The sequence below is a fragment of the Mustela nivalis genome (assembly GCF_964662115.1).
Source record: "Mustela nivalis genome assembly, chromosome: 6".
In the NCBI taxonomy this organism is placed as follows: domain Eukaryota; kingdom Metazoa; phylum Chordata; class Mammalia; order Carnivora; family Mustelidae; genus Mustela; species Mustela nivalis.
The window spans coordinates 137864672-137883226 of NC_139025.1; the positions used below are offsets into that span (position 1 = coordinate 137864672).

The following is an 18555-nucleotide window of genomic DNA, read 5'->3' on the forward strand; positions in this document are numbered from 1 at the left end:
ATTAGTGTCCTTTTGTTTCAGCTTGAGGAAATCCTTTTAGCATTTTTTTAATTTTAAAAAAAATTCTATTTAAAGTGGGCTCATTACTATTTTATGATCCAATATAAAATAAATACTATTTATTTTAACTTGGAAAGGAGCTCAACATAGGGCTTGAACTCACAACACTGAGATCAAGGCCCAAGCTGAGATCAAGTCAAACACTTAATCGACTAAGCCACCCAGGCACCGCCCACTTTCAGCATTTCTTGTGTAGTTTAGTGGCAAAAGTTTAGCAGCTTTTATTAGGGGAAGATTTTATTATTTATTTTTATATGTGTATTATTATTATTGTATGTTTATTGTTATTTAGCATTTCTTATAATGTAGTTTACTGGCAAGAGTTTAGCAGGTTTTGTTTTTTAGGGAAAAATTTTATTATTTCACTTTCATTTCTGATGGACAGCTTTGCTGGGTAAAGTATTTTGGCTGGCAGTTTTTCTCTCAGCACTTTGAATTTATCATCCCACTCTCTCTTTGCCTGTAAGTTGTCGGATGAGAAATCCTTTAAGAGCCTTATGGGGGTTTCCTTGTGTGAGAGAATTTTTTTTTTCTCTTCTAGCTTTTAAAATTCTGTCTTTGATTTTTAGACCATTTCATTATTATATATCTTGGAGAACATTTGGGGTTGAAGGTTTATGGTGACCAAGCTTCATGAACTTGGATATCTAGTTCTCTTCCCATGTCTGAGAAATTCCCAGTCATTATTTCTTTAAATAAGCTATTCATTCCTTTCTCCCTCTTTTCTGGGACTTTAGTAATATGTACATTGTTTCTTTTGATTGTGCCTTTTCATTATTTTTTCTAATTGTTTAAATTCAACTGATCTGCCTTCTTGCTCACTGCCTCTCTCTTCTGTTCAACTACACTGTTGAAACTATTGAATTCTTCAGTTCATTGTATTCTTCAGCCCCCAAATTCGGTTCTTTTCTCTTTGTTTAGCTGCTCCTTTTGTTCTTGTATGGTTTTCCTCATACTGTTGAATCAGTTATGTGTTCTCTTATAGCTCTGAGCATTTGTACTACAATTATTTTGAATCCTGTGATGGGCAATACCTGCATCTCTGTTTCTTTGGGTCCTGTTACTGGACTCCCCTTTGGTAGAGACATGTTTCCCTCATGTCTTCCAGACTTTATGGATTGCTTTTGGTTAGAGAAGACTTTCACTTGCATATGGGGGAGCGCGGATTGCCTTGTGACCAGGTCTAGTGGTGCGGGGCAACAGGTGCAGGAGTGTTCAGTAGCAGTAGGTTCAGTTGGGGCATGATGGCTCTTTGGCTCAAGCCACTGGGGTCCACACTGTTGGTAACAGTGTTCTTGGTGATCACTGCAGGTGTCTGCAGCACCTGTAAGGGCTATTGGGCTTCTCAGCCTCTAGAACCAGTTAGTAGCTAGGGACCAGAGCAGGCAGCATTAGTGGCTAGGGCCAGTGGTGTTCACACTCGACTGTGAGGGGCCAGATATAGGCCCCTTGGTAGAGGCAGAGGTCACTTGCTGATAAAGTTGTTGTGATGGGGTCAGGGCAGGTAGCAAGGGCTAGGGCCAACTGGGGGCTCCCTGGCATTGGCAGAGGACCCGAGTGTCTGTGTGCTGCCCTAGAACTTGACCCTCTACCCCTGGGTGTGCATATTGCAGTGGAGGTCGGGGACAGGTGTTAGGCTGCAGAAAAGGAGGTGGAGGGCATGTAGGCCCTTGGCCAGAGGGACTCATTCTAGCTGCAAGTGGGCATGGTGGTGCTGGCCAGTAACGGAAGGCAGGGCTCCCCGGTGGCTGTGCTGGGGCATGCACACTGGAGGAGCTAGTTATAGGTGGCCGTGCTGATGCTGGCCTGCACCGGAAGGCGGGCTTAGTAGTCCTGGAAGAGCGTCAGCTTCCTGGTTCTGATAGTGGAACGACAGTTATGTCAATGTTAACTGTCGGGAAGGTGGGTGCAGGATATATGGAAACGATGATTTCTGCAGCTTTTATGTAAGTTAGAAGTAAGTTCAAAGTAAAGTTTAAAAAAAGCTTAAAAGGGGGAGTGGGGCGGGGTGGGAGGGTAGTTTACAGTGAAACCAATTAGTACAACTGTGATTTTGATTTTCTTCCCCAGCTGCCTTCAGCTGCTTTGGTAGAGAGTGAGCAGGCAGATGATGTCAGGAAGTGACTGAAGTCTAAGCATTCTCTAAAGCTGGGTGAGCTCGTGTCAGTCTGGGTTGTCTGGAAGCAGAAGCAGATGGGAGTTGGGAGTGCAGATGATTCCTTGCAGGAGGGAAGGGGCGTAGCCCAGCTGTGTGCAGTCATTGGCTGGGGGCTGGCTGAGAAGAGCGTGTCCTCAGCTCACACCCTGTGACAGCTGGGGCACAGGGCTCACCTCTCCCACACTGGGCTCAGCGGTGTCTGCGGTGTGATGGCGCGAGTCCACGGGCCCCTGAGGAGCCCCTCTCCTTAATGTTCCAGGCACCTCTCCGGAACCCCCTTTCTGTGGAGGACAGGAAAACACAACCGGTTTCCTCGGTCCCATGCCTAGGTGGTGCTTTGACCCCTGCCGAGCGACTGGCCGGGCACATGAGAGCAGGCCGGGGCCACCGGGCTGGCGGAGAGTTCCAAACGAAAACTCCTCTTCGAGGCAGGTGCCAGGCAGCATCAGCTTAAAAGCAGGCTCCAGGCTAGCGGAGGGCGCCCGTGGGAGCGAGCCTGGAAATCGCGATGAATTGATTTTAAGCAGCTGCAGCTGTTATCAGACTATTTTTAGCCACGGGACTCAAGCAGCTTTCAAAACCTGCTAATAGGAGCCTCACTGGAGCCAGCGAGTAAAACCAGCACAAAAATTTAGCTTTTAATCTAACTGACAGCAAGAATGTGCTCCGTTACGAGCTGGCTTAAAAGGCAAATCCAAGGAAGAGAGCGCTTGCCACTGCCAAGTTTAAGGTAAGTTTTCACACCTGTCATTTTTGAAACTAACTCATTCAGTAAATCTGTCCTCTGCTGCGGCTCGCTCAGTATTGGGTGTGCATTTTGGGTAGACCGAGTCGCTATCCTCAGAGCCTGTTTAGCAGTAACTCGCCCTCTCCCCCCGCCGGTATATCCTGCGGGCAGTGCGGCAGCGCCTGCGAGGGCCGGCCCCATCCACGCCGGCTGCAGTGACGGGCCAGGCTGGCCGAGCTGGGCCCCGGATCGCCCCCTGTCTCCTGCAGGGACCCGGGCAGCCCAGGAAGGGAAGCCTCAGGAGCAGCTGTGGGCGAGGCTGGTGAGCTGTGGCCGCAGCTTCCTTGACCAAGCCTCAAAGTAGGTAAAGGGGATCTCGGGCAGGAAGAGGCCTGTGAGGGGAAGGGACAGGAGAAGCATCTGGGGGCGGGGCCAGCGGACGACTGGCGGCAAACATGACAGAGTCTGGAGTACACAGGAAAAGCCAGTCCGTCTTTACTGTAGTGAGTGCAGGATACAAATAGTTTACAACAACCTCTAGCATTTTCTTAACCATTTGATAAAAAGTTCACTATAATATTTATTGTATAATGAAGAAAGAACAACACATTCAGGGAAAAATTGAGATTAACTTATTTTTCTTAAAAGGTTTATCTCAAGGATGGCAACAAAGTCCAGCTTGTGCCGCCAAACGGTTTTACATGATCAAACCGTGTACAGCTTCTTGTGTGAACTGTTGACTACAAACATTTACCAAATACATAAATCTCTTTTTAAAAAAGCCATTTTAAATATAGCAAAGCAGTGTCTTCTTGCACAGCAAAGTGAAGAAAGTTTCTACAGAGAAATAAAAGTTTTACATTTGTAAAATCTTTTTCACATTCTAATCATCTAGCTTCTTATGATCCAATGCCAGGAGTTTTCTGGTTCCTTATTTACTATGTATTTTTTGTGCGCATGATTGTTAATACAGAAAATAGGTTAATGCTTTATTAGTTGTCCTTACACTTAAACGAAATGGTAAAACATATATTGTTCTTTTCGAACAAACCCCTGATTTAGTCTCTAACACAATGGACATAATTAGGGCTCAAAAGATGGAGTTTTGATTGGGACCATCTGCAGACATACAATGGTGACTCTCACTCAATGCAGGACGGTTCACGCACTGAGGGAAGGACAGATGTTGGAAACCGTACTTGAGCCAGTGCGGTGTCCTCTAAGCTTTTTTTTTTTTTGTCTTTTATTAATAAAATACTTCATCTGAAGGATAAAATTTTTTGGTGATGGTGTGATACAAAACACACGAGTCTAAAACGGTAAGAAAAGTCAGTTCTAAAGAAACACCATTCGTGTCTTCCCCACTCTGAGTTGGTTTCCACCAGGAGATGTGCATGTGTATGTGGTGTTTGTATATGGAGTCTGGGTGAGGGTGTCTGTCAAGTCCACACGCTCCAGGTCACACTGGGCAGACAGGAAAAGGGTTAACAGTCAAATATTCACTTTCTGAAAACGGAATACATTGTTACTTGGTCAGTGTAATTGAAATACAAACTCCGAGCCTCGTGTAATAGTATTTTAGAAAACAGTAGCTGTACTGATTATAAACCTGCATAGAAAGAAAGACTATTGAGATACAGTCAGAAAAGCCATCTCATAAGGCACACAAGAAAATAGACAGTAAATGTGAATGTGGTAACTCCTATTCTAATGTACAGCAGAAGTTCATGAACGTGCATGAAGAGTAAGGGAAGAATCACTTAACACTTTCAAAGCTATAAATGGTTTACAAAGTGGTAAGGATTATCTTGGAAATTCAGTGTCGGGAGACTGTCTTGTCTCAATCAGGTGTGACCTTACAAAGAAACGTCCTGGTATGCAGTTCAGTAAAGTAAGTACGTTTGAAAGAGAAACTAATCCTTTCTGAACAAGAGCCCAAGGGCCATCCTGCTGAGAGGAGACAGCAGGTCACCCTCCCTTTTTTTGGCCTCTCAAAATTTACTACCCGAACTGTTACTAAAACCGAATTCCATTTTGTAGCTGTGAACACCACAGGTTTCCCCTGTACCTAATACCTATTATGTGTCAGTCAGGAAGTCTGGCTGATGATTTGTCACAAATAGCATATGAGGAAAATGTCAGAAGCGAGGCAATTTAGGGGGAAAAGCAAAACCTAAGTAAAAAATTGTAGGTAGCTGCTCAACATTAAGTTTAAAATACAAAATAGCAGCAGTTTTTAAACCCTTATTTTGAGTTTCTCAGGAAAGGGAGTATTTAAAAATCTACGATGAAAGATATACAGGACTTTGAATTTTGTTTGTGGCACAATCCCAGGAAATGGACGAACCTGCCCTTCAGCCCAGCTGTCTCGTTAAGAGGGAGGCTGCGCTCAGAGGTGGAGCAGGGCGCGGCCCGGGTTTCAGGAGGACGGCGCGCCGTGCCAGCCAGCGGTGTGCCCATGAGAGAATTTCTCCCCACACCGAAGTGCCATTTCGATGCACAGAGAGCTCAGAATGGTAGTATTTTGTAACCAGCTGCATCATTCTATTTTAGAGGGGCCAGGAAGAAAGATCCCTTTCCCCACAAGTATTTTTCCCTAATCATTTACCACTTATAAAACCTTTGTGCTGGTCTACTATTTTGCCATGTTCTTTAATATTAAATTAAGTCAGCTTTTTCTACTATATTTTTTTCCTCACAAAAGGCAAGTTTTAAATAATGCCTTAAATCTGTTACAACACATTTTATATTTATGCAAGATGAACTTAACACCAGTTTTTTTTTTGCCACTTTGCTATTTATGTACACATATAAAATATATTATGGTATTCAACCCATACAGCACAAAGATTACAACGTAACATCACACATTCACCACGAGTGAGAGGAGAAACCCCTTTATATAATCTTCTGAAAAGACTGGGCTAATAATTAAAATCCAAAGTACAGTATATTTAACAAAATAGTAAATATTAAACAGTGAATACTCTACTTAATAAGGATCTCACCTTTTCCCCCCAAATTGGCGGCAATCCACAAAAATATACTTTTTAATCTGGTGACCATACAATACATAGGTACTTACATCAAAGGTGATAATATATTTAAGATGCTATATACACAAAAGAGTTTGGCTCAACTTTTAATTTACATATAGAATAATATGTGTTCATGGCTTTTTTTCCCCAAGGTTCTGCTTGCAAGATATTTTTGTTTTTTTCCCCTCTTAAAATAAATCTAAAAAGTTAAAACAAGATAAAGCTATTCTCTTAAAAAAAAAGTTACAACATACAGCTTTGGCTTATATAAGTAATTCATAGCAGAATGTGTTCAAAAGTAGTGAATATAATTTTATATATAGTCATCAATTCACAAGGGTGTTTTCTTTCATATAAAATATACATGAGCTAAAATCAGTTTCTTTAAGATATGAATGTAAAAAGAAACTTCTGACATAGTCCAATTATAGCTTAATATATTAATTTATTTTGTTAATGCTCTATATTTCTAAGCTAGTATTTTCGGAATATCTCATGCGTGTTTTCTACTCTCTCTCTTTTTTATTAGCTAAAGATCACTTGTTTGACCCAATACATTTTTTGCACGTGCAAAACAGTTATGTGTGGGGCTTTTTTGTTTTGTTTTAAAATATCAACAACCCTTCCCATGCACCCCTCTGCAACAGAGACCCATGCCAGGCTGGGTAATATAAATGACATTTTATGTACAGTATTGCTTTCTTGGTTCCTGCTTTTCTACTGCTCTGTTCTACAAAGCATTTTTCTTAAGTAACTACAGTCACTGCACAGTTAAATAAAACAAGTAGGGGCCCTCTAGGTTTCTGCAAGCTAGTGTGGGAGAATTATATATGGGTACACGTTTCTCTGCAAAAACTGGTTATCTTATGAAACAAGTAGTCCAAGGAAGTGCCAGACTAGAATCTGCCTACAGGGCGCTTTGTTTGCCACGGGACATACATCTGTAGATCTACGAGGCAGGTAAGTGCCCGATTCTGTATGTAACACACACCCACACACACACCTCACACCCACATACATATATATATATAAAGGGATATATATGTATGTATGTACATATAAATATAGTTAACTCATGTCCTTATTTACCGATGTAGATATGTAGGGCAGTTCGCTGTGGGATCACGAAGTAGGAATACCAGCCCAGGAGCCTTAGGTCACCCATGAGTCCATCCTCATTCGCTTGACGGAAGGGCTTTCTCTGTCCTCCGTGGTGGGGGGTTGGCCAAGCACGATTGGAGAATGGAAGTCGCCCTGTGGATCCTCCCGGTCACTCCCATCATAGGAGCTGCTCGAGCTGCTCAGACTGTCCACAGGGGAGCGCCCCATTTCCTGCCAGGGCTGGGGGGGTTGGGGGGGTCTGTGGTGGCGGCCGCTGCAGCGGTCGCTGCTGCTGGAAGCCTGATGGGGTCATTCGATCCCGGGGAGGTGAAATTGGTTCTGACTTAATGTTGGTGTTTTGGTTGGTATTAATGGATAAATTCAAACCCTGAGATAACTGCCCTCTAGCACTGAAGGAAAGACAAGATGTTAGAGGGTTGGTGAGTGCATCTGTGTGACCGGAGTGATACTGCAGCCTCCACCCAACAGAGCCTGTCCAAATGCCCAGACTGGTTTTAATGACCTCTCCATGGGAGGAAAACAAAATCGGGTGGCTAGTTCTCCTGCCCAAGCCCTTGGTCCTTCTGCAGATGAAGGAGCCGAAACTGTGTGTCCGCTGCTGTGCGTGGACCAGAACGGGAGAGGAAGCCTTTGGCTTCCCCTCTGCTCCAGCCCTGGGAGAGGCACCGCTCACTGCTCGCACAGTACCTGCAAGGCCGTCACCTGACCCCGTCTTCCAGGGAAGGGCACCGCCTCAGACAGGCCACTCAGAGTAGCGGAGCGTGCGTACAGGCTTCTCCCCCCGAGCTGAGCGACCCTTTCAGCTCATGGGGTGTTCATTTAGGATGAACAGACCCCCAAGGGCCAACGGGTGAAGAAATGCAAGGAAAACCACCTTGGCTTTCTCCACGGACAGGACGGGAGGAACAGTAGGGGGTGGGCGTCTTGTGTGTGGAGCCAGCTAGCTACTGGGTTTCATGTGGATGATCCCAGCCCACTGCCCACACCGTCCCTCTCCGAGAAGAGTTCAACACAGAGAACATTCATTCTGGGCAGAGTGAGGGGACAGGCGTGAGAAAAGCTTACGGTGGGGCCCAGGGGTATCCAAAAGTCCTAGTAGCAGGGAGAATGTGGGGGCCACCTGTGCCTCAGTACCCCTTGGTCACCATCTCCAGAGAAGAGAAGCCTTGCCTCCCAAATCTCTTCAGGGAACACCTAGTTTGAGCAGGACCCAAGCTATTATCCAGAAGCACGTAAAGGAAATATTTTCTCCAAACACTTGTACCACATAAAGAAGTCGTCCTAGGACCGTCACGTGACAGTCAACAGCACCAAAGACTGTAACTGATAGAAAAATAAAGTGCAAGGGCCGGGAGGAGAGATTCAGAGACAATTTCCCGTTACTCACACCAGAAAGCAGAGGGTGGCTTGTCCTAAATGGTGCTGCTGCCAGGCCGACATCTGTCCCAGAGACAGCATGCCCGGGGAGTTGAAGCCCTGCAGGGCCGACAGGTCTGGGCTAGTCAGTGAGTAATCTAGAACAAAGAGAGAAGTATCACTCATGTGAGAGAGAGAAGGCCCAAGCACAAGCTGGTTACCCCAGCTGCGAGAAGCCAGGTACTTCCTAACTAAAACACACACGTCTAAACCGACAACAGTTTTTCTTTCGGCAGGTCCTAGCTGCATTTGCTTGTCTGGGATGATCTCGATAAAGTCAGCGTCAACTCTGTGCTACGTGTTTACAGTCTCCTGTCTCACAAAAGGTTGAGATCCTTTCTCCAGACTTGTAAATAGAAATAATGGCAGGGCCATTGCTAAGGGACGTGCGCACGCAGCGGTCGCCTGACACGTGCGCACCGCTACCCCCTGGGAAAAGCAGCGACAGACCGGATAGAGCCTAGAGCAGCAGCTCTTCTCTTCCCGAGAAGAGGGGAGCAGGAAGGACACAGCAGCCCTCCTCGTGTGGGGCCAGCTCGGTGGCCAAGTGAAGGACGCCGGCACACAGCGGGTGAGCAGCGGTCGCTCGCGGCCGGGGCTGTCTGAGATCGCTGACTGCGCGCAACACAGCTTCAAGTTCATGAAAAACTTACGTGTGACAAGAGTGTAACAGAGAATGTGGCTCATTTCCTCAGAAAGGCTCAGTCATAATCACTCTGGCCAAGACCCAGGACATTAGGTATCGTTCACACGTCGAGCTATTTCAGTTCTTCATTAACACTTGTTTTTTCCATTTACTTTCAAAGAGAGGTGGCAAAAACCCTTCTACTTTTAACTGTTTTTTCCCGTCTCAAGGGAGGTATTTAAGGAAGCCCATCTTCCTAGTGCATTAACATTCATAAAAAAAGGGACTCAGAGGAAAGAACGTAGCTGCTGCTTGGGATCCTGCCGGCCTCCACACTCTGCTCCCGCCACGCTCTCCGACTGCCTCAGCCACTCCCCGCCGAGGTGCGCAGGGGTCCCGCATGCACACCGGTGCCCCCTGCAGCCCCCAGCTCTCGACCTCTAGGTCCACCCAGCTACCTCCTTGGTATCTTCATTTGGATGTCTCTCCAAACCCCTCAAATCTGACACCCGACTGGAATCGTCTCCTCCAAACCTGCTCCTTATCTTAATAAATGGCACCGATATTCACCTCGGTCGTGCCAGAGACCTGTGGGTGTTCTTGATACTTCTCTCTGACTTCCAGCGCCAACCACCAAGGCCCGTCAGTTCTCTGTGTTGTCTCTCAAACCTGCCTGTTTCACCAGCTTTCCTGCTACCGCTCTCCTCTAAGCCATCAGGATCCACTACCTGGGCCACCATGCGAGCCTCCGGACGGTCTCCTAGCACGCAGCCTTGCCCCAGGAACACTAGCCAAAGTGATCTTAAAGTAACAAATGGGCTCACGATACCTCTCTGCCTACGACTTTCTGGCTTCCCTGTGCTCTCAACATCCAAAATCTTCAACATGGCCTAGAAATTGTGACGTACCTCTACAGTTTCCACCCTTCACACCCTGCGCCATCCCGATCCCGCTGTGCTCCCTTCTCCCCAGAACAATCTCCCTGCCCCGCCCCGCTGAGTCAAGGGTGCCCCTCTAGCGAGGCTTCTCGTAGCTCTTAACACGACTGTGGTACCTGATTCTCACAGCGGTCTGTCCCAAGTTCCGCTGTGAACCGTACACTCCCGCGTGCCCAGCCCCACAGCTGCCACCCAGCGAGTGTTCAGCAGGCGTGTGCTGAATGGACACACGAGCAGGGCTGCGGAGGGACCTTATGAGGGGCATGACAAGACGAAGCACCGGGGCTTTTCCACATAAAAACTTGCACTTTTGGAAATGTTGATCCCACCTTCATCCCTTTCCTGATCATTTGGCACGAGTCTGACTCTGCACAGAAAGGCAGCTGCCAAACTACAGAAAGATGAAGGTGGAGGTGTTTAAAAAGGGCAACGAGACAGAGTAAAAATAATGTTTTTTAAGATTAAGCTGCACACATGCTCTGAAAATGAGCACAGAGACTGAGTCACAGTTAAAAGAAGGAATGAGACTGAGGCCAAGTGATTGATGGCTTTGAGAGAATCAGACTCTGTTTTTATGTTTTGGTAATTCCTTCTGGATTTTTAAAAAACAACTTCATGCTAATCCAACAACATTTCTTAAGCACGCAGAGTGGCACAGGGACATATCCTGGAAAACCCGTCATGAAAGCTCAAGAAACTGCTCTCGCTCTGAACCAGTTCAAGTGCCACCTTCCCCGCTGGAGTGCCTCTGAACCTTTCAGGTCGTGCTTTCCCCCCTCTTTCCTCATATTCTCAGGTCTCAGAGCACAAACTACTAACCTCAGCCGCTTTGACCTCAGCTCCGGCCTGTATCCCGAGCTGGCACGAACCTGGGACAAAAGCTCTGCCCCTGGCATATGGGCGCGCCTACAGCTGGCGATCACCGCCAGGACACAGAATTTCTATGAACGTGTTATCTCTCGCTTCACTCTAAATTTGCACTTAATAGGTTTGGGCATTTTTTTCATATTGATTGTTAGAAAAGGTAGTGGACATTCTCCTAAGAGGCTTTCTTTTTTCAAGAAAACCTTTTAAAATTCTGTTTTAAATGAACTACACAGCAAGTGACAAGCAAATGTATCAATGGCCACAGGGAGCGTCAGACAGCAGTGTGAAAGCACCGTGCTAAAGCATTTACTCTGAAGGCTAAAATTAGATGGTTTTTATTACAGTCTGCTTATAAGAATCCTGAAAGGATGAATACCCTGCACCGCAGTCTGAAAGCTGACAAGGTATTGCTTAAGTATTTCCTTCTTTCCTTCTCCCTTTGAAGCATCAGGTGTTTGGCTCAGTGGGTAAGAAGGCGAAACGACACCCGCCAATCTTCTGCCTCTCCCCAGAATGGCTGATCTGGAAGAAACCTGCCACGTGCCGGGCCTCTGTGGACAGCCTGCGTGGCCCATGGCACCTCTCCGGTCACTCAGCAGTGCTGACTTTGCCTTACAGACCCCCGCAATAGGTGTTTTAAGATGAAACGTCTAAGTAAACATAAATGAGTGAGAAGCTCCTCTCCGAAGGGAGGAATGACTGACTGGCTCTGAGGAGAAACAAGAAATGTCTTGGTTTTGCTCCTGAGGCACAAGGGACAGAAACTAAAAAAGGTAGGTACACAGAGGAATACACCAGCTGCCCGGCGCAGCCACGCACGTGTCCCCTTCCAGAGTCCTGAGTCCAGGCGGAGGCCGTGCTCCCCCCAGCAGGTCAACACCTGCCAGCCTGGAGGACTGCAGCGAGACGCACCAGAGAAAATGCCAAGCGGCGCTCTCGTCCTGTCTGGTCACAGATTCTGGGAACAGCTCTCTGTTTCTTTGTCAGGGTAAGTAAAAGCGGACACTGGGAAATCATTCCACAATGTATTTTTTTGTATGTTTTTCAAAGCTAACCTTTGTCTTTTAATATGCCCAAATGTGACTCTAAAGAACTGGAGATAATTGATTTCAATCAATATACTTGTAAAAAAAAGAAAATCACAAAAGCACATGGTGATCACCAAACAAAGAAGTACGAGCCACAGAAGGCAAGAGAGCAGGCTTAACCAGTGTTGTAGGCGGTCGGCATGGCTGAGTACATGCGTCCCTGCAGAGGCAAGCTCAGGGTGGTCACAGACACGACTGGGGTAGCTAGAGGCTGAGTGGTGTGAGAACTGCTTATCCTTTGGGTATTCTGTGAGAGAGTAGAAAAAAGGGTCATTATTTGAGTATTTATATTCAGCCTTAGTATTTAAAAAATAACATTCAATTTAAAAGTGACATTTTTTACAGTTTTATGATGTGAACGTCAAAACCTTAGAAATACTAATGTGAACTAAATATTTAATTTCAAGGGACATAGTTTTACATTAATTATTCATTTTCCATTGTCTTTCATAGTGTTTATCGGTGGCAAGGATACATCCTTAAAACAGAAACCTGCACTCTGGGTGAGAATGCTTTGATGTGTTACCATAAATGAGGACTTGCTGGCACTAAAATACCACCAGGCTGCCCCAAATCAAACATCTAGGTTTTCGAGCTGAGGAGAGCCAAAAGTCTTTTGTATCCTGAGAGTGTAAGTAAGTTTAGGGATCGAAACCACTTGCACCGGCAGCATTCCCATGTTAGCGTGCTGTGAGGTCCTGGCTTCCTATAGTACAGTTTGCTTCCAGTTTTCTTGCCCTGTGCTCCTACAGTTGCTACACCCACACCCCCCCACCCCGTGCCCCCCACACCCCCCGGTGCCCCACGCCCATACAAGCTCAGCCTCCCCTACTGTCACCCCCCCACCCCGTGACCTATTTCTTGGCAGCAGGTTCCAATACACATCCCTGCTCAGGCTCCCGACACTTCTGAAAGGAGAGGCTTTGCGTGGAGAGCTTGTAACTAGCGCACTTCTCATGAGACGGCGAATGGGGCAACACTAAATGCTCGCTGACCGACTCCATCTACACCGTATCCTATCTGTACCGGGAGTCAAAAAACCCAACTACTGAATAATCAAGTCAGCCTGACATGGCCACTCTACGTTTCAGGGGTGACAGCACTTTCTCACGACAGGGGCTTCCGAGAATGCTCCAAAAGCAGGATCAGATAAAGAGAACAGACTCCATGATCCATGGGTTCAGCACCCAAGAAGGCCAAAGCACAACTAGCCCAGGGCTTTTAATATAGAGACATCACCTACGTTTTTCTCCCCAATTCCCGACTTCCTAAGCTTGGGGAGGGGGGAATCATTTCACTTTTCTGAACCTCTCTGTTTGCACAGTAGGGAAGACAGTGATCTTTGTGCTGCCGGCCTTGGGCACTACTGGGAAGCTCTAATGAGCCAAGAGTTGGGAAGTGCTCTGGTGACTGGAGTACCACCCAGATGTAAGACAGTATCCTTAAATGACTCTCCTGAGAAACCCTCTGGCCCACATTTCTATGTCACTTCAGATCCACAGGTAAGACCCCTGGAGCTACCACAAAGCGAGGTTGTTTAGAACAGCAAGGCTTCTCAAGGCATCTCAGCAGCCCGGCTCTCACCATGAGAGTCTTTCTTCACCTTGTGGTTTTCAAAGATTTAGAAATTTATCTTTGAGATTCTGTAACTGGGGAGTGAACTTTAAGTGGGTGGAAGTCAGTGTATGGTAAGTGGGAACACATGTTCATCTCAGCATCAAGTTAATAATTTTAATGAGTTTTTGAGGTAGAGATATACTTTGGACTTAATCTGGAAACTCAGAGTCAGACAGTAGGCGAAAGAACACAGCATGACCCAGTTTGGCCTAACTCTATCCATGCCAGGGCTTCAACTCCATGGCAATCTCCGGGCATGACCTCAAGAAGAGGTGGTGTGTATGTGTGTGTGTGTGTGTAACAGTGAATGCCAATATATCGGCAGGATGCATCAAAGCTTCGAATCTCCAAGGCATTGATTTTTCTGAGTAAGAGACTTGTGGGACCACTAGAGGGCAACATACTGCTACAGAATTGAAAGGAAACACTTGTGACAACTAACTTCTTAAGGGTAAACAGTCGAAGACAAATCATTTCATCTTTAATTATAAACTTCCATTTTCTAATTATTACCATATTACTAAATAAAGTATTTCCCCAGAAGAAAGTCTAAATCTGCACATGATATAATCCAACACCACAGTTGATGGCACACTAGTATATTTTAGTTTACTGAATACAAAACCACATCTCAAACTGTGAGTGATCACGAAGTTAAAGAATGATCTCTTAGTTTAAGGACAGAACACAGACAACCTTATCTAACAAGACACAAACTGTGCAAAACACACCAGCATGCATATATATGTAATAATAAAATATAAATAAAACCAATAGATGCCTTCCCCCCATGCTCTCATGCAATCTGAACCCTTGTCCATGCTACAAACTAAACATTTTCAAGTTTTTCTCCCTTAAGGTCACTAATTCGCAACTGACAGAATTTATATGATTTCTGTGAATTTTGGGTTTTAGTTCCCAAAGAAGAGATAAAAGTTATTTTTAGTCAAATTTATTTTCTAGAAGAGAAGCCAATAGAAATCATTTATTTTAGAAAAAAGAAATCATTTATTTTAGAAAAACTTTTAACAACAGAGTATGTCCTGATAGAAAAAGGTAAATTTGTATATATTAAATTACCTTTTAGCAAACAGGGAACCCCCCTTATGGTTCAGATCATCTCATGCAGTATGAAATAATTCCAAGTCTGAAAAAAGTGACCTCACCAAAAATGATGTAATCTTTTTGAAAGAAAGAGAAATAACACAAGACCATGTGTTACAATGTGAGGAACTTTGAGGGTGAAGTCATTTTCTAAAAATATGTTAATAATTTGGGGAACTATATAAGGTATTTTATATCCTTCCTTAAAAAAAATCTTTAGCAAGTGTCTTGTGATCATTGACAGCTATTGTTTTTAAAGGCTCTGTTCCAATGTTCCCTCCAACAAACAAAATGGGTCAAGATATACAACTATAGGGGAGGAGTCAAGATGGCGGAGAAGTAGCAAGCTGAGACTGCTTCAGCTAGCCGGAGATCAGCTAGATAGCTTATCTAAAGATTGCAAACACCTGAAAATCCATCGGCAGATCGAAGAGAAGAAGAACAGCAATTCTGGAAACAGAAAAACAACCACTTTCTGAAAGGTAGGACCGGCGGAGAAGTGAATCCAAAGCGAGGGGAAGATAAACCCCGGGGGGGAGGGGCCGGCTCCCGGCAAGCGGCGGAGCAACCGCGCACAAAATCAGGACTTTTAAAAGTCTGTTCCGCTGAGGGACATCGCTCCAGAGGCTAAACCGGGGCGAAGCCCACGCGGGGTCAGCGTGGCCTCAGGTCCCGCAGGGTCACAGAAGGATCGGGGGTGTCTGAGTGTCGCAGAGCTTGCGGGTATTGGAACGGGAAAGCCGGCTGCAGAGACAGAGCCGACAGTAAGCTCGCAGCTCTGGGTTACCTTGAACCGGTCGCAGGCTCAGTGATCTCAGAGCACGGCCGGAGGTCAGGCAGACGGGAGTGACTGGGTGCTGTTCTCTGAGGGCGCACTGAGGAGTGGGGCCCTGGGCTCTTGGCTCCTCCTGGCTGGAGACCAGGAGGCCGCCATTTGTATTCCCGTCCTCCGGAACAATACGGAAAGCACTCAGGGAACAAAAGCTCCTGAAAGCAAACCTGAGCGGATTACTCACCCCGGCCCCCGGTAAGGGCGGTGTAATTCCGCCTGGGGCAAAGACACTTGAGAATCACTACAACAGGCCCCTCCCCCAAAAGATCAACAAGAAATCCAGCCGAGACCAAGTTCACCTACCAAGGAGTGCGGTTTCAATACCAAGGAGAGCAGGAGAATTCCAGAGGAGGAGAAAGCGAAGCACGGAACTCATGGCTTTTTTCCTGTGATTTTTTTTAGTCTTGCAGTTAATTTAATTTTTTCTTTTTCTTTTTTTTCTTCTTTTTTTTTTTTTTTTCTTCTCGCGTTCGGGTAAAAATTTTTTTTTTTAACTGTTACCTTTTTCTTTTTAAACGATTTTTTACTAGTTTATCTAATATATATATTTTTTCTTTTTTACATTTTTCTCAGGTGTTTTCTTTTTTAAAAAAAATTTTTTCTTTTCTTTTTTCTTTTCTTTTTTCTTTTCTTTTCTTTCTTTCTTTTTGAACCTCTTTTTATCCCCTTTCTCCCCACTCACGATTTTGGATCTCTTCTAATTTGGTTAAAGCATATTTTCCTGGGGTTGTTGCCACCCTTTTAGTATTTTACTTGCCCCTTCATTTACTCTTATCTGGCCAAAATGACAAGACGTAAAAATTCAACACAAAAAAAAGAACAAGAGGCAGTACCGAAGACTAGGGACCTAATCAATACAGACATCGGTAATATGTAAGATCTAGAGTTCAGAATGACAATTCTCAAGGTTCTAGACGGGCTCGAAAAAGGCATGGAAGATATTAGAGAAACCCTCTCAAAAGATATAAAAGCCCTTTCTGGAGAAATAAAAGAACTAAAATCTAACCAAGTTGAAATCAAAAAAGCTATTAATGAGGTGCAATCAAATGGAGGCTCTCACTGCTAGGATAAATGAGGCAGAAGAAATAATTACTGATATAGAAGACCAAATGAAGGAGAATAAAGAAGCTGAGCAAATGAGGGACAAACAACTACTGGACCACCAAGGGAGAATTCGAGAGATAAGTGACACCATAAGACGAAACAACATTAGAATAATTGGGATTCCAGAAGAAGAAGAAAGAGAGAGGGGAGCAGAAGGTATACTGGAGAGAATTATTGGGGAGAATTTCCCCAATATGGCAAAGGGAACGAGCATCAAAATCAGGAGGTTCAGAGAACGCCCCTCAAAATCAATAAGAATAGGCCCACACCCCGTCACCTAATAGTAAAATTTACAAGTTTCAGAGACAAAGAGAAAATCCTGAAAGCAGCCCGGGAAAAGAAGTCTGTAACATATAATGGTAAAAATATTAGATTGGCAGCTGACTTATCCACAGAGACGTGGCAGGCCAGAAAGAGCTGGCATGATATTTTTAGAGCACTAAACGAGAAAAACATGCAGCCCAGAATACTATATCCAGCTAGGCTATCATTGAAAATAGAAGGAGAGATTAAAAGCTTCCAGGACAAACAACAACTGAAAGAATTTGCAAATACCAAACCAGCTCTACAGGAAATATTGAAAGGGGTCCTCTAAGCAAAGAGAGAGCCTACAAGTGGTAGATCAGAAAGGAACAGAGACCATATACAGTAACAGTCACCTTACAGGCAATACAATGGCACTAAATTCATATCTCTAAATAGTTACCCTGAATGTGAATGGGCTAAATGCCCCTGTCAAAAGACACAGGGTATCAGAATGGATAAAAAAACAAAACCCATCTATATGTTGCCTCCAAGAAACTCATTTTAAGCCCGAAGACACCTCCAGATTTAAAGTGAGGGGGTGGAAAAGAATTTACCATGCTAATGGACATCAGAAGAAAGCAGGAGTGGCAATCCTTATATCAGATCAATTAGATTTTAAGCCAAAGACTATAATAAGAGATGAGGAAGGACACTATATAATACTCAAAGGGTCTGTCCAACAAGAAGATTTAACAATTTTAAATATCTATGCCCCCAACGTGGGAGCAGCCAACTATATAAACCAATTAATAACAAAATCAAAGAAACACATCAACAACAATACAATAATAGTAGGGGATTTTAACACTCCCCTCACTGAAATGGACAGATCATCCAAGCAAAAGATCAGCAAGGAAATAAAGGCCTTAAACGACACAGTGGACCAGATGGACATCACAGATATATTCAGAACATTTCATCCCAGAGCAACAGAATACACATTCTTCTCTAGTGCACTTGGAACATTCTCCAGAATAGATCACATCCTCGGTCCTAAATCAGGACTCAACCGGTATCAAAAGATTGGGATCATTCCCTGCATATTTTCAGACCACAATGCTCTAAAGCTAGAACTCAACCACAAAAGGAAGTTTGGAAAGAACCCAAATACATGGAGACTAAACAGTATCCTTCTAAAGAATAAATGGGTCAACCAGGAAATTAAAGAAGAATTGAAAAAAATCATGGAAACAAATGATAATGAAAATACAACGGTTCAAAATCTGTGGGACACAACAAAGGCAGTCCTGAGAGGAAAATATATAGTGGTACAAGCCTTTCTCAAGAAACAAGAAAGGTCTCAGGTACACAACCTAACCCTACACCTAAAAGAGCTGGAGAAAGAACAAGAAAGAAACCCTAAGCCCAGCAGGAGAAGAGAAATCATAAAGATCAGAGCAGAAATCAATGAAATAGAAACCAAAAAACAATAGAACAAATCAACGAAACTAGGAGCTGGTTCTTTGAAAGAATTAATAAAATTGATAAACCCCTGCCCGACTTATCAAAAAGAAAAGAGAAAGGACCCAAATAAATAAAATCATGAATGAAAG

At 44.6% G+C, this 18555-nt stretch overlaps 1 protein-coding gene and 1 pseudogene across 2 annotated transcripts in view; one reads left to right on the forward strand and one right to left on the reverse strand.

The window, feature by feature from the left end:
* The window catches only part of LOC309867647 (myocyte-specific enhancer factor 2A-like), a 1299761-nt pseudogene that overhangs the window by 497476 nt on the left and 783730 nt on the right, over positions 1 to 18555 (forward strand). The gene's annotated exons all lie outside the window — the stretch shown is intronic.
* Positions 7136 to 18555, reverse strand: part of LOC309867650 (myocyte-specific enhancer factor 2A-like) — a gene marked incomplete at its 3' end in the record, with an annotated part of 92086 nt that continues 80666 nt past the window's right edge. Inside the window, 3 exon segments of the mRNA XM_082736708.1 lie at positions 7136 to 7343; positions 7345 to 7494; positions 8493 to 8619. Of these exon segments, the coding sequence (XP_082592834.1) occupies positions 7136 to 7343; positions 7345 to 7494; positions 8493 to 8619 (485 nt within the window).